Below are 15,531 nucleotides of genomic sequence, written 5' to 3'. Positions count from 1 at the left end.
CAAAAATTTTGTCTCAAGTACAGATAGTGTTGAGGATCAGTGGACAAAGTTCAAAACCATCGTACAATATGCGTTAGATGAGTATGTGCCAAGCAAGATCGTGAGAGATGGAAAGGAGTCACCGTGGTATAACAACCGAGTTAGAAAACTGCTGCAGAAGCAAAGGGAACTTCACAGCAAACATAAACATAGCCAAAGCCTTGCAGACAAACAAAAATTATGCGAAGCGAAATGTAGTGTGAGGAAGGCTATGCAAGAGGCGTTCAATGAATTCAGAAGTAAAGTTCTATTTACTGACTTGGCAGAGAATCCTAAGAAATTTTGGTCTTATGTCAAAGCGGTAGGTGGATCAAAACAAAATGTCCAGACACTCTGTGACCAAAATGGTACTGGAACAGAGGATGACAGACTAAAGGCCGAAATACTAAATGTGTTTTTCCAAAGCTGTTTCACAGAGGAAGACTGCACTGTAGTTCCTTCTCTAGATTGTCGTACAGATGACAAAATGGTAGATATCGAAATAGACGACAGAGGGATAGAGAAACAATTAAAATCGCTCAAAAGTGGAAAAGCCGCTGGACATGATGGGATACCAGTTAGATTTTACACAGAGTATGCAAAGGAACTTGCCCCCCCTTCTTGCAGCGGTGTACCGTAGGTCTCTAGAAGAGCGTAGCGTTCCAAAGGATTGGAAAAGGGCACAGGTCATCCCTGTTTTCAAGAAGGGACGTCGAACAGATGTGCAGAACTATAGACCTATATCTCTAACGTCGATCAGTTGTAGAATTTTGGAACACGTATTATCTTCGAGTATAATGAATTTTCCGGACACTAGAAATCTACTCTGTAGGAATCGGCATGGGTTTCGAAAAAGATGGTCGTGTGAAGCCCAGCTCGCGCTATTCGTCCACGAGACTCAGAGGATAGATGCCGTGTTTCTTGACTTCCACAAGGCGTTCGATACAGTTCCCCACAGTCGTTTAATGAACAAAGTAAGAGCATTTGGACTATCAGAATAATTATGTGATTGGATTGAAGAGTTCCTAGGTAACAGAACGCAGCATGTCATTCTGAATGGAGAGAAGTCTTCCGAAGTAAGAGTGATTTCAGGTGTGCCGCAGGGGAGCGTCATAGGACCGTTGCTATTCACAATATACATAAATGACCTTTTGGATGACATCGGAAGTTCACTGAGGCTTTTTGCAGATGATGCTGTGGTGTATCGAGAGGTTATAACAATGGAAAATTGTACTGAAATGCAGGAGGATCTGCAGCGAATTGATACATGGTGCAGGGAATGGCAATTGAATCTCAATGTAGACAAGTGTAATGTGCTGTGAATACATAGAAAGATAAATCCCTTATCATTTAGCTACAAAATAGCAGGTCAACAACTGGAAGCAGTTAATTCCATAAATTATCTGGGAGTACGCATTAGGAGTGATTTAAAATGGAATGATCATATAAAGTTGATCGTCGGTAAAGCAGATGCCAGGCTGAGATTCATTGGAAGAATCCTAAGGAAATGCAATCCGAAAACAAAGGAAGTAGGTTACAGTACGCTTGTTCGCCCACTGCTTGAATACTGCTCAGCAGTGTGGGATCTGTACCAGATAGGGTTGATAGAAGAGAGAGAGAAGTTCCAACGGAGAGCAGCTCGCTTCGTTACAGGATCATTTAGTAATTGTGAAAGCGTTACGGAGATGATAGGTAAACTCCAGTGGAAGACTCTGCAGGAGAGCCGCTCAGTAGCTCGGCACCGAAGAGTCAAGTAGTATATTGCTCCCTCCTACGTATATCTCACGAAGAGACCATGAGGATAAAATCAGAGAGATTAGAGTCCACACAGAAGCATACCGACAATCCTTCTTTCCACGAACGATACGAGACTGGAATAGAAGGGAGAACCGATAGAGGTACTCAGGGTACCCTCCGCCACACACTGTCAGGTGGCTTGCGGAGTATGGATTTAGATGTAGATGTAGATGTCTGCATGAACCTTTTCAAGTGTGACAGTAGCTCTAACAAACTGACGGGGAAGGGCAAACGGTGTTGTTTACCCACCAAACACTCTTTACAAGTGACGAAAGTCGTCAATAAAGTCCATTCATTTATGTGACAGGAACACTCTCACATACATAATGCTCTGATGAACAATTTTTTATGCCAGACGCTCAAGTTTTCAACTCGTTTAGACAAACTGACCAGGCCACTATCAGTACTGACCAATGAAAGCTCACTAGTGACATTAACATCAACCATCGAATGTATGTTATCTGCACACATCAAAGTAACCATTGCCTGTTCCAATTGTGTTCCATTTATAGCAAGCAACATATGATACATTTTATTGGAACGTTTGGATAATGCGCAACCTTCACTTTTACTGTTCAAAAATTCACATAGTTCCTTATTTGTCACTAAACACACAACTTTGTCCAACAAACAGATTGAAAACAGATTGAACTTCAGTGCAGGCACGAAAAGTAATATACTTAGTGGTTTTGATAAATTTAACCCTATTCAATGCATACAGTTCCACAGTAGTGTACCCAATCATATCAAGAAGTTTACCATCACCCTCAGTTTCTTAAGCAATTCCCTTGTACTGTACATATGCTCGCTAGCATCTGTATGAATGAATCAATAATTTTCTGGGTCAACTCGTTGACTTATACACATAAGGCCATTTGCAGCCTGAGGCTTTTTGCTTTCCTTGGATTTCAACAATGTGCAATCTGACTTCAAATTACCTGCTTTCTTACAATTATTGCTTTATTTTTAAAATCCTTTCCAAAATGGCCCCCCTACCACAGGCATAAGAGGTAGTTTTTTGCTGCTTGCTCACACTGGCCAAAGCTGCCTCCATCTGATCAGACTCATTTGGTTGTCTTCCTCAATGAGCAAACTTGAAATTAACTCATTAAGTTTTCTTCTCAAAGAGAACAGACTCCCATGCAGAATTGAAATGTTCATCTCTCTCTGGCAATGGCATCAACACTTTGATTATTTTCATTTTCTCTTAAAATGGTTCACCTGCTTGCTTCAATTTAGTATTGATGTTTCCATTTTCAACATAACTTTAACCACTGAGCGATCACCAAACTGGAGCGAGAAAAACTTTTGCTGAAGTTGGTGAATGCTTACTATGGACTCTTTCTCATATGTGGTCTTCACCTACATGCCAGTTAACGTTACACACGAAAGTAAGTAAGTGAGTGGTGCTACCTCCACCCATGACACAATAAGTTCTTGTGCTTTTGAGCCCTTTTCCAGCCACGATTTTTTCTCAACTTCTTTCTCTTTCAGTGGCTTAATAGGTATGCCACTGGCAATATCTAAAAGGTCTTTTCTTCTGAAGATCCACACTGCCCAGTTGTCCTCTCCAGCCGACTTCAATCACTGATGCTTAGACCGCTCCATCGCACAACACTAATACTAGCCAGTAATGTCAAATTTGCTGTTGCTCGTGTTGTTGTTGTTGTGGTCTTCAGTCCTGAGACTGGTTTGATGCAGCTCTCCATGCTACTCTATCCTGTGCAAGCTTCTTCATCTCCCAGTACCTACTGCAACCTACATCCTTCTGAATCTGCTTAGTGTATTGATCTCTTGGTCTCCCTCTACGATTTTTACCCTCCACGCTGCCCTCCAATGCTAAATTTGTGATCCCTTGATGCCTCAAAACATGTCCTACCAACCGATCCCTCCTTCTAGTCAAGTTGTGCCACAAACTTCTCTTCTCCCCAATCCTATTCAATACCTCCTCATTAGTTACGTGATCTACCCACCTTATCATCAGCATTCTTCTGTAGCATCACATTTCGAAAGCTTCTATTCTCTTCTTGTCCAAACTGGTTATCGTCCATGTTTCACATCCATACATGGCTACACTCCATACAAATACTTTCAGAAACGACTTCCTGACACTTAAATCTATACTCGATGTTAACAAATTTCTCTTCTTCAGAAACGATTTCCTTGCCATTGCCAGTCTACATTTTATATCCTCTCTACTTCGACCATCATCAGTTATTTTACTCCCTAAATAGCAAAACTCCTTCACTACTTTAAGTGTCTCATTTCCTAATCTAATCCCCTCAGCATCACCCGATTTAATTTGACTACATTCCATTATCCTCGTTTTGCTTTTGTTGATGTTCATCTTATATCCTCCTTTCAAGACACTGTTCATTCCGTTCAACTGCTCTTCCAAGTCCTTTGCTGTCTCTGACAGAATTACAATGTCATCGGCGAACCTCAAAGTTTTTATTTCTTCTCCATGGATTTTAATACCTACTCCGAATTTTTCTTTTTTTTTCTGTTTCTTTTCTGTTGCTCGTGATACCACCAAAAACTGTGTCATCATACTGAAAAACCGACTCATGCACTTGACCCACAAACAATTATCAGGCGCAATAAATGAAGCTCGATAATAAGTCTGTTTTGGCAGAATTTATTTAAATATGTAATAGGACAGTCGAACATGACAGTCGTTTTTGTTATCTCTAGCGATAGCAGCGCCCCAAGCGGCCAGCAAGCAACACTTCTGAATACGGTATCGTTTGAGTGCGAATACTAATGTTTACTTTGATCTGAGACATAGTTTTTACAATGCCATAAAAATCGACAATAACTATAAAATTACACCATATTTTTTATTAATTAGTTTCGTAGCACCCTGGGAGATAGAAAATGGTTAATTTAAGGACAGTTAATTTACTATTCTCTTCTATCATACAAATATTTACTAAATAATGCCGTTTTCCTTCAACAACAAAAAATTACTAATATATACCACAAGACCTGACATTTTACAGAAAGATGTCATATATCTATCCAATAAAACAGGGTTTTGTTCGCTGTACCTTCGGCCAAACCAGTGAAAGTGGAACGTAGGAAACCGATATGGAATGTAATATCTACACTATTTGACGTATCAAATAAACTACTACAAATGTAGCTTAAGGGAAAATCTTACTGGCGTAATACTATATCGTCAAAAGCAATGAAACTGTTTCTCAACAAAATAGAAACAAATTCAAGACTTATTGCTAAATCTGAGTTACAAACGGCAAGAATCTTCGACATATTCTCTTTTGGAGCAAGCGTTACTACGTTTACATAAATACTCTAGTATTAGAAATTCGCATGAAGCGTAAGAAAGGCCAAACCACTGGACTCTATAAAAAAAAAATTTAAGTGTCAAGGAAAGTGTCTATGGTAGTAACAACAAACAATAATAGAAATACATGCTTCTGATGCATGAAATGTGTTTATATTTTCTTCCTTTCAGAAGTGTAAACTGCAAATACAGATGTATTCGAAAGCATTTCTTCATGAATGACTTGTAGCTTATATCACTGAAGCAGTGTGGTTTGGATGTTTCTATATGTATTTCACGATACTTCGTATTTCTTGGTAATTAAGTAATGTATAGAAAGCAACAATATAATAACTATTCCGTTAATTATGTAGAAAATAATTAGAAACAAACTTTATCCATACGGTGCTTGTGAGTGTCCACTTCCTCATTGCTTGGAGCGCCAGTGTCACTCCAATTGTCAAACGGTAACAACTTTCGCTCCAGTGAATGTCGTGACTGTATTCTTTAGACTGTAGTAATAGCATACGCTCTATGGGGACGACAATAAAGCATAAAGAGGATAAACAAAAAACAAAAGCGTCTGAAGAATGGATGTTAATACAAACCAAAGCAAAACAGTGTTGCAGCCTTAAAATAGCGTTAATATTGTATTACTAACAGTCTGCTGGGCAGGAATGGCGCAGTGAGGAATCATTTCGCCACTCATAATCTCCCTATATAACACTGACATTCCACCTGTCAACAGACCAACAGAAAACCGGACAATATGGCATAGCGGTGCTCTGTAATCTCTACCATAACAACACAAAGACAAACGAACGACTATCTAAAAGGGCCCCACATTGATGAAGACATGGTGAACTAAGCCCAACCCTATGAAGACTCAGATAGTCCTATTCAAAGACCGAAATTTAAAATAACAAATAATCGACATAAGATCTAATGCTTGGTACATCCCAATCACTCTGAACGACTCAGCAAAGTATTCAGGAGTACATCTCGACAAATACTTCAACTCAAAGGTGCACTTTCTCCACATTCTAGAAAAAAAAACACAAAGAAAATCCCTAACCAGACTAATTCAAGTACGATTCATCGTTGCTCTGACGCCACAGCCATTCACACCCATAAGACGTTCATCTGACCAATCACAGAATGTGCCTCTGCACTACTAGCTGGACTACCCTTCCCAATGGTAACCAAACTGTTCTCAGCTGAACGACGACTTATCCGAAGTGTTCTCAAACTTGACTTTAGAACACTCTCAGACATTGTCTACGAATCAGCAGGGATCGCCCCACTTCAAACATGCCTCGTAAAACAGAGAACAGGCTATGACCAGCAGATTCTCGACAACAGAGAAAACATGAAAAGCATATTAACATTTTGTCCCACAATAAACAACAAACCCAGTTTTAAATACATCTAACCCTCCCCCACCACATCATTATATAAAACACACTCGACATATACCCCTACCTCAGGACACAAGAAACTGAAACACCAGTAGGAAATATTACCACCGCAGGCCGTGTACTAGAGGGACCAGAATAAGAGCCAGGTTCAAATGAGAATAAAGAAGTAGATGTAGACGCTGAAAACTAACAACTGTGACAACATTGATCACACAACAACGCAGCTCAGTCCCACAGTCTCACAATAACAAACTACCCACTAACACATGTAACATCATCAATGTCCCCTTACAGTCGCCCTCTGACCATCACAAAGACAGAAACATTTGTAATAGTCAACTACAATTCCATAAGATAAAAATGTTTAACCAGGTGCAATGAAACGTTGCACAGATCCAAAACAATGCCAGTACCAGTAGTTAAGTTACCAAAAACAGTAAACTAATGAATTACCATGTTTTGTGTACCAAGAATTACAATGTTAATAGCTATTAAGGCATAAAAATACTGAAAAATCAAAACAAGCAGTTTTTGCTAGTAAATTAATTGTCAACCTCGTTTTAGTTACAAAGGAAACTCCCCATTGCATACGCCTCTGCTTTAGTGGTAAAATGGTTCAGTGGGTAGCCTGTCAAAAAGTGAACACAAATCAGGTGTGAAAACTAGACGGGTTGTACTGAACTGTGAAAAAAGGAGCAAAATAGAAACTATGAACGATCTAAGCTTAAGATGTGCAACATTGAGCGAATTGCAAGAACTACAGCGTCGTTGTTGAGTAGTCACGGTGTCGGACCGGACTGCCAAGTGCAATATCCGTGTGCAAACCTATCTCATGTTCCTTTTTTTCTCAGAAATTCATGAACTCTCCATCCATTTATTAACATATCTGTTCTCCTTCTGTAGTCTTTGCAATTGTCATAATATACATCAGTTACAGAAAATGAGTCATGTCGTAAGAAACTATTACTGAAGCAAGTAAATGTGATGAAGAGTGACAACAGGCGAGATGCCGTATAGACCTCTCACAAAAAAGAAAAACGAGTGTGAACTGTGTTACAATAAAGGAATTCAAGAATCAAAACTTCCAAAATGGAACACTAGAGTCATAACATGTAGTACTTGCGCAGAACAAGTAGGAAGTATGTTGTCTGGAGGTCCCTTCGCTACACCTCGCTGTTGCACACGGACGTCACACCACAACACAGACAAAAATTTGAATACAGCGAACAGAAACGTCAGAGATAGGATGGGGAGTTCATAACTCGGTGAAAAAAAAATTAAGCACAAGGGAGGTTTTAATGTGGACCCCCCCTTGCACAATCCAACACCATAACCACAAAACCACGACGCCCTCGCTAATCACTTTCAGCCAATGTCGCACATCTTGAACTTGGACTGTTCACTGTTCCTATTTCGCTTCCCTTTTTGTAGTTCAGTACACCTTCTTCCTGCTTTAATGATTGATCTGTGTTCAGTTTTTGTCAGGCTATCCACAGGGCCATCTCACCACTAAATGTGAGAGATGTGCGATTGGGAGTTTTCCTTGTTAGTAGTAATTAAGATGAGAAAAATAACGGTGTAAATTAGAAAAATACACTAGGCACCACCATTAAATAATTTGTAAATTTTAAACTTAGCTCAAGTTCTAATTGTAAGAATAGATGTAAGTTAGCACTTTAAAAAAATATTGACAAAAGGGATTAAAGAGAAAAATAAAAATGCAAAACGCAAAACGATGGTCCACTAGAGCATAAACTCTCAATTGCCCGCCCAGCTTCTTCAGAATGGAAAAAAAGGTTCATCCTAGACCGACGGATGCTGGGCAAGCAGTAGATTGAAGCTATGTCGTGTGGACACAGAAGATCTGCAGCGACTTGTTTCATGCACAGATACACTGATGTCCAAAATTAAAGCACCAAACCATTATTTCTCCGTCCTGTGTCTAATTCACCATGTAATCATACAAACTGTCAACCAGATGTACGTACCATCTTGTTTTAAATGGAAGATGGCATTCCGGTCAGCAGACAATCGTGCCAATAATGACATCAGGTCACCTACGAAATGAGGTAGTGTCTGCCGGGTAGTCCCACATCCACAATCGCTTTGTACACAGTCACAATGGTGCAATATGGCACAGGGAAGATGCGTACCATACTCTCTGCAGTGGGGGTGGGGGTGGGAGGGGGGCTATAGAAACATACTCTCAACAGTGTGGGTGGGGGTGGGCTATAGAAAGAATGGAAGCAGGACAGTCGCAAACTGATGTGGCCTGATGGCTTAGTGTGAAGCGTTCTGTTGTTTCGGCGGATGAGACGACAATTTATAAAGACCGAATCTGTATCCTGAAAATTAGGGCAGGACAGTCGCAAACTGGTGTAGCCCGATGGCTTAGTGTGAAGCGTTCTGTTGTTTCGGCGGATGAGACGACAATTTATAAAGACCGAATCTGTATCCTGAAGATTAAGTCAGGTGTGACTTCAGAAGAGAGGACCATAATTTGGCTGTAAGGACACGACAGTACCACTTTAGTACCGCAGGGCAATTGGCATGCGAGCTCGCAAAATGCACTGAACATGTTGTACGGAGGCAAATTGTTTGTAGAAGGCTACAGCAGAGTGACCCTTATTGTTGGAGACCTGTTGAATGTCTATCTCTCACGCACCTTCACAGAAGGGAACGCCTAGAGTGGAGTCATCAACATGCCACCTTGGACCAATGTTGCTCATCTGTATGAGACCCAATTTAGTCTGGAGAGTGATTCTCGATGGATTCACATTTGTACCCAAATATTGTGGAAAGAGACTGATGTCGAGACGTATCTCTAATGGTGTGGGCAAGGATTATGTTTAGCTATCGAACCCCTATTCATGAAATTGTACGGGTGAATCGGCAAGGTTTAACTGGTGTCAGGTATCGTGACGAGTTCTTGGGACCTCATTTGCGGTTGTTGCGAGGTACGGTGCGCTCAGATTTCGTAATGATGGACGAATACTCGATCACATGGAGCACACGTGGTTGATGTTTTCTTGGAAACGGAAGATGGCGTGGCCTGCTCGCTCTCCCAGTTTGAATCCCGTAGATCATGTCTGGGATACACTTGCATCACGTCAGCATCAATCAACCACTCTCCATGACTGCGAGCAGCTCCGCAAGAAGAATTGGCCTCAACATGAGACTGATGACACCATTCACAGTATACCCATTCGTGTCAGGCCTGTATTGCTGCCAGAGGGGGTCGCATCCCATACTGAGCACATTAACCGGTTGTCGGAATGCGTATGCAAATCCCTTAAGTTGGAAAAAACGAAGAACATTTTTGTCTACCGCTATGCACGTTGCAGTAGTTTACCTTCTGAATTCTTTGCACTGTTTCTACTTTACTATCACCTGTTTATACCGTTTTGTGGCGAGATATAAGCAACCTTGCAAAATTTGCGTTTGTTGCTTTAATTTTGGACACCATTGTATTTGCGCAGACGAGTTTTTTCATATGGATCCGCTCGTATACAGTTTCGTATGTGGAGAGTGTCAGCATTGCTATCACTTGTAGTTTACAGAAAGTGCTGTGCTTTTGAAAGGGGCGACCTTGGAAAAGTTGCTGTCATTTGCGAAGGAGTGTGGTGTGGAAGGGAAAGTTAAGATCACATGACAACACATTTAGGGAAGAATGATTTCTTCAAAATATCTGTTTTACGGTTATACAACAACGTCAGCACGGCTACATTCAATTGTTAGGAGTAATTCAGGTAAGTAGGAGATAAAACAGTGTGGCGTTACAGCAGAAACGTATCTTAGGTTTCAAGCAAATATACCCTTAGAATGGTGTCTCTACCCGTATCACTGAAAGCAGTACAATAAAACCAAATAAAGTATAAGATTAATTAGTGCAATATCTTCGTTTTACTGCTATTGTGGTGGACGCATCTGTCTCAACATGACTAAACCCGCACTGCTTGTAGTTCGGAGATTGTAACCTAAAGCATAATTTCTCTGTAATTCCTTTGACGTACCTACAGTTTTCTGCATTTTTAACTAGGGAATTGTGCTTTACATGTGGGCTGTAACGCTTGCGAATCTCTCATTTTTTTCTTAGCAAGTTTTCCACATGCCTATTATTTTCGTACTTTTAGTGCCCCCACAGTAGAAAGCTACACAGTGAAACAGTTCGGTGAACATTACTTTGGAAGAACAATTTGTTACTTATGAATGCCCAGATACGTCACTTCAACAACTGAAGCAAACGATTGTGCACTAAACATGAAAAGGCAGAAATGTGTCAAGTGCTAAAGTTCTGTTTGTTGTCATACAGTTGTATTGTATGTCTTAAATGTAAACAGCTTAAACAAGGCAGAATGAGATTTTCATGCTGCAGCGGAGTGTGCGCTAATATGAAACTTCCTGGCAGATTTCAGGAGTGCTAGTTCTGCAAGGTTCGCAGGAGAGCTTCTGTAAAGTTTGGAAGGTAGGAGACGAGGTACTGGCAGAAGTAAAGCTGTGGGGACGGGGCGTGAGTCGTGCTTGGGTAGCTCAGTTGGTAGAGCACTTGCCTGCGAAAGGCAAAGGTCCCGAGTTTGAGTCTCGGTCCGGCACACAGTTTTAATCTGCCAGGAAGTTTCAGCTTAAACAAGCTCTTTGTGGTAAATGTAATCTGCAAAGAAACAGAAAACATCCAAATTCCACGTAACACCTTCAATTTATTTTTTTCCTGTGTGGTTTTTTTTCCCCTAGAAATACTTAACCCCAAGCTATGCATAGCACAATACTAACACCTCTTACTCTTTCTGTGTTCAACACCTCATGTGCAGTGACTGATAGTGAGATATGAGTGAACAGTGTAGCATTACGTTATTTAATAAGTTATTTGCAAAAAACGTATTGTATATTAGGAGTAAATCTAATGATTGTCTCTATCTAGAAATCTGGAAATATATGTGTATACAAATTAGCTTGCTTTAAATTGGTATAAAATCGTAAATGCTCTGACATCTCCTATATCCTTGTAAAAAGAGATCTACAGATGAGTAAAGCTACTACTGCTGCTGCTGCTACTACTACTACTACTACTACTACTACTACTACTACATAAACAGATAATTGACATGTCTAGAATGCTGACTACTAAAATAAAGTAATATTTTCAAACCTCAAGGAGCTTAGTTTGTCAGAAAATACATGAATAATATAAGATTTAGATTTTACATAGAGCAATACATTTACAGCACATTCAGATTGTGAACAGGAAGTGTGCTCTAGACAGTTAGGTTTTAAATTGGTGTTCCACATGACCACATTAGTAACAGAAGAGTGTAGTGTACTGATTGATTTTTTTCTGGGAGTATACACTTTTAAAACAGGATTAAAATTTAAACTAGTCCTCCCATTATAATTTTTATTGTTCGTATATGTTGCATGTATATAAAATGCCCTGAAATAACTTTTTGGTGTTCTGTCATTGCAATATAATATTTCAAAATTTGCTTTATTATGTTAGTTAGTAATAAGAAAAATGTTAAATATCAAGTGAATTTTGAAAATGAAGAAGGTAGGCATCAGGCTTTATTGGCTATGGTGACACAAACAGATAGGCCCATGGTGACATGCAGTGCCAACTGAATGCTGTCATGTGTCCCCTGTTGGGTCATTAAAGGGTGATATGGATAGCATTCCAGTCAAGGTTAGATTTTTTGAAACTAGGGCTACTGCCTCTCCTCAAAGTAACTCTTCAACTGCCCTCGGAGTCTTAGTGCTCTCTTTTCCAGTGTTGCCACCAAGGAAAATCTTTGGGTAGTACAGAGAAATAAGACTTAAGATGGCACTGGGCTCATGTCAAAGGCAAGTGTGGTCCAATCCTCACCCAGTCACCCATATTTCGATTTTATCTTGTTTCCCTAATTAAGACAAACATTGGTTAGGAGGTGGACAGATTCCTTCCTTTGTCCATTCTGAGCAATTACGTTACTGTTAATGGAACTTACAATCCCAATGTGACCTGTTGGGCCTATTGGCTTGTCTGTGTACTATAATGCCAGTTACTTTACCACACCGTAATCAAAGATTTGGCAGTTGCATTGTTACTGTTGTGTCGAACTGTTGGAGGGTTTCTGAAAGTTACTGTTTTTGGGCCAGTTCCGCAGTAATATCACAAACATTTTTGAAGTACTGTTTGCCTTATATAGTTTTGCCAAGATAGTAGATGAATACTGGTGTCAGGCGGTTTCCTTCACAATTAAAAGGATCACCATTTGTTACTGTTACCGTGTACAAAAAGGTGATGGCTACAGCCATACTAGTTTAAATTATAAACCTGGCAGCAGCATTCCATGAAATGAAAGATATCCATTTGGTACTAAACCATGTCCTGCTGCGTGCTGTAGTCCATGACACATCAGGTACTTCAAGCAAATAGCCACGGATGAGGCTGGCCTCCCAGATCGACTGGTGTCTCGTGTCGAATCACGAGGAGCTTGGAACTTGGCACACCGTTCCAAAACAGGTTTTACAACAGTCATGCTGTCCCATAGACAGTCTTAATCACATAATGGATTTCTTATTTTTGTTTGTGTTTTGGTAATCAAGAAAAAAATAACAGCATATTGGTCCTTTTTGGTAATAACATTGCCATATTTCACATTTCCGCACTTACCCACACACGTTGGAAAGACACAAATGCCACCCTTGCCTATATGTTGGTGCTTATACACCTGCATCAGAGTCATGCTACATTGTATGTACACTGCAACAATGCCCTAAAACATATTTATTTATTATTTTTTTATTTTTTTAAATAGATAATAGACTTCAGCAATTAGTCGTCCTTTTTAAATTTTATTGGCAGATCTAGATTTCAGCTAGAAACTAGCCATTCTCAATGCACTATCATTTTTGATCAATGCATGTAATGCCTGTTGGTCGGGCTTCATCCGCAGTTCATTGTGTGTAGGTAATGAACTGTGGATGAAGCCCGACCAACAGGCATTACATGCATTGATCAAAAATGATAGTGCATTGAGAATGGCTAGTTTCTAGCTGAAATCTAGATCTTCCAATAAAATTTAAAAAGGACTACTGATAGCTGGAATCTATTATTTACAAGTCAATATAAGTCACTGCGTGCAACAGCCTTCTGAATGGAAGGTAACCTGAAGAAATTTTTTTGATCGCCCTTTATACCATTTCCACTTCAGTCTGTTTCCTGATACTACACCCCCCCCCCCCCGCCCATACTATTAATTCTCAATGTGGATCTGTGCGTTGCTTTATCTGCCTCCTTAGCCGAGATTGCTAAACATGCCTGTGTGGTTGTGTGGTAGCACTCGACTTAGAGATAAGCTGGTTCGAATACTGGTGGTGGATGAAATTTCCACTGCCAATATTTGGCCAGCAAGGGGAGTAGATGTGGTGTCATAAAGTTTCTGATTACCAGTCTTTGCACCAATGTCCTGTATTAAATTCCAAACCTCTCTGCTCAGAAGTGAGGGTATGTGACCTGTTGATATTGATCTGTCTGTCAGGATGGGGACAGGAAGCTCGGTGGCTCCCTTGGTGCTATTTGAGAGGAGTAGGCTATGTGCCAGCACGGTGTTTCACCCTCTCCCTTCTTTCATCATTCACCACCACTGTACATTAAGTCCATGTCTCGTCAGTCAGTTTGTAAACCTTTCTTTTTACACACTCCGGAGCTTAGACGTGAAAAGCATACTGAGTTAAATAGTCAGCTTGAATCAATGTCATCCACATATTGCTCGTTCAACATGGGTGCACTGATGAAAATGTTCTCTCTACTATGTCTTGTGTACTTCTGTTTGACATCATTGCCTCCTCCTCCTCTCCCCCCCCCCCCCTCCCCCTCCCCCAGGCTTGTGCTCAAAGTATTAAGGATGTGTGAGTAATAGGAATGATTACCAAATAGGTAACCAGCCAGTAACGTCGGACATTGTGCCCTAGTGCCACCCCATATATACCATTCTCTTTGTTGAGAAGCTGATTTCTGCAGAGGAGATTGATAGAACTGAGGAAGAATTGCAGTTCGTCAGATAAATTAATCACTGTCTCAAACATGTATTCAGTTGCTTAGTTGGAATGAAACTGTACTGTGCATTAGACTATGAATTAATGTATTTCTTTTTGGGGATTTTCTTTATTATTTAACTGTTGTTGTGACATTTGACTGTTATTTCTTAACATAATTTCTTTTTCTTAAGGTGGTAACTGGTTCAGTGGTAGAAACAAGCAAGCACCTGTTGTGACAATAAGAGAGGGTGCTGCACCACTACACAAGTCAACAATCACACAGTATCCGGCAGCAGCACCACTCCCGCTGCCTACTAATGTTGAAGAGTTTGAAGCTGCTGAAAAAGCTTGCTTCTCGCCAGAGAGATCAAGAGATATATCTGGACCAGTAATAACTGCAAAAGCTATTTCCATTGACTGGCAAGAGAATGGCTGTGGGAAAACGAAAAATGCTTCTGATCCACATGTGGCAAGCTACGACTGCAGAGGTGCTGTTTCTTTGAGTTCTGTAATGCAGACGAATGTCCCACAGCCCTTCTCATCACAAGGCAAAAGCACTTACCTCAACATGCCTGGTGGACAGTGGGGCCAGAGTGATAAATATGTAGCCGAAGAGCTGAGAAATTCCCACTTTTCAAATTCGGCTGCTGAAGCCCATGAGAAATTTGAAAAAAATAAGAGATCAGGTATTTTAGCACTTAACTGTTTTGACAGATTAAATTCCAGGAATAATGCTTTGCCGGTAAATTTAAATCTAAAAAAAAGCCTAAGCACTCGGTGTCAGTATATAATTCCTCAGGTCAGCTTTGTGCCCACAAGATACTGCAGCACTAACGATGCAAATAAGCCTCTCTCTCAAAAACAAAAGCTAAAGCAAGCTGTGAAAGATTATGGTGCAACTGTGATTGTGTTCCACATTGGTATATCATTAATATCTTTAGGGGGATTCTATCTAGCTGTATCAAGGTATGTTCGCCCACTCATCGACCACTGTTGTGT

At 40.3% G+C, this 15,531-nt stretch overlaps 1 protein-coding gene across 3 annotated transcripts in view; it reads left to right on the top strand.

Moving 5' to 3' along the window:
• The first annotated feature begins 9,916 nt into the window (after positions 1 to 9,916).
• Positions 9,917 to 15,531, top strand: part of LOC124798108 — a 58,251-nt gene continuing 52,636 nt past the window's right edge. The window contains exons 1-3 of one of the 3 annotated variants that reach the window (XM_047261362.1): positions 9,927 to 10,268; positions 14,724 to 15,218; positions 15,332 to 15,495. In XM_047261362.1, the coding sequence (XP_047117318.1) occupies positions 10,190 to 10,268; positions 14,724 to 15,218; positions 15,332 to 15,366 (609 nt within the window). In that variant the 5' untranslated portion in view covers positions 9,927 to 10,189 and the 3' untranslated portion in view covers positions 15,367 to 15,495. Of the gene's footprint in view, positions 10,269 to 14,723; positions 15,499 to 15,531 lie in introns of those variants that run through there. The other 2 variants (XM_047261361.1, XM_047261363.1) reach the window with 2 other exon arrangements.

This window comes from Schistocerca piceifrons, chromosome 5 (genome assembly GCF_021461385.2).
Source record: "Schistocerca piceifrons isolate TAMUIC-IGC-003096 chromosome 5, iqSchPice1.1, whole genome shotgun sequence".
Classification (NCBI taxonomy): Eukaryota; Metazoa; Arthropoda; class Insecta; order Orthoptera; family Acrididae; genus Schistocerca; species Schistocerca piceifrons.
The sequence above is the reverse complement of the archived record's forward strand: the minus strand, read 5'-3'. Positions and strand labels throughout refer to the sequence as shown.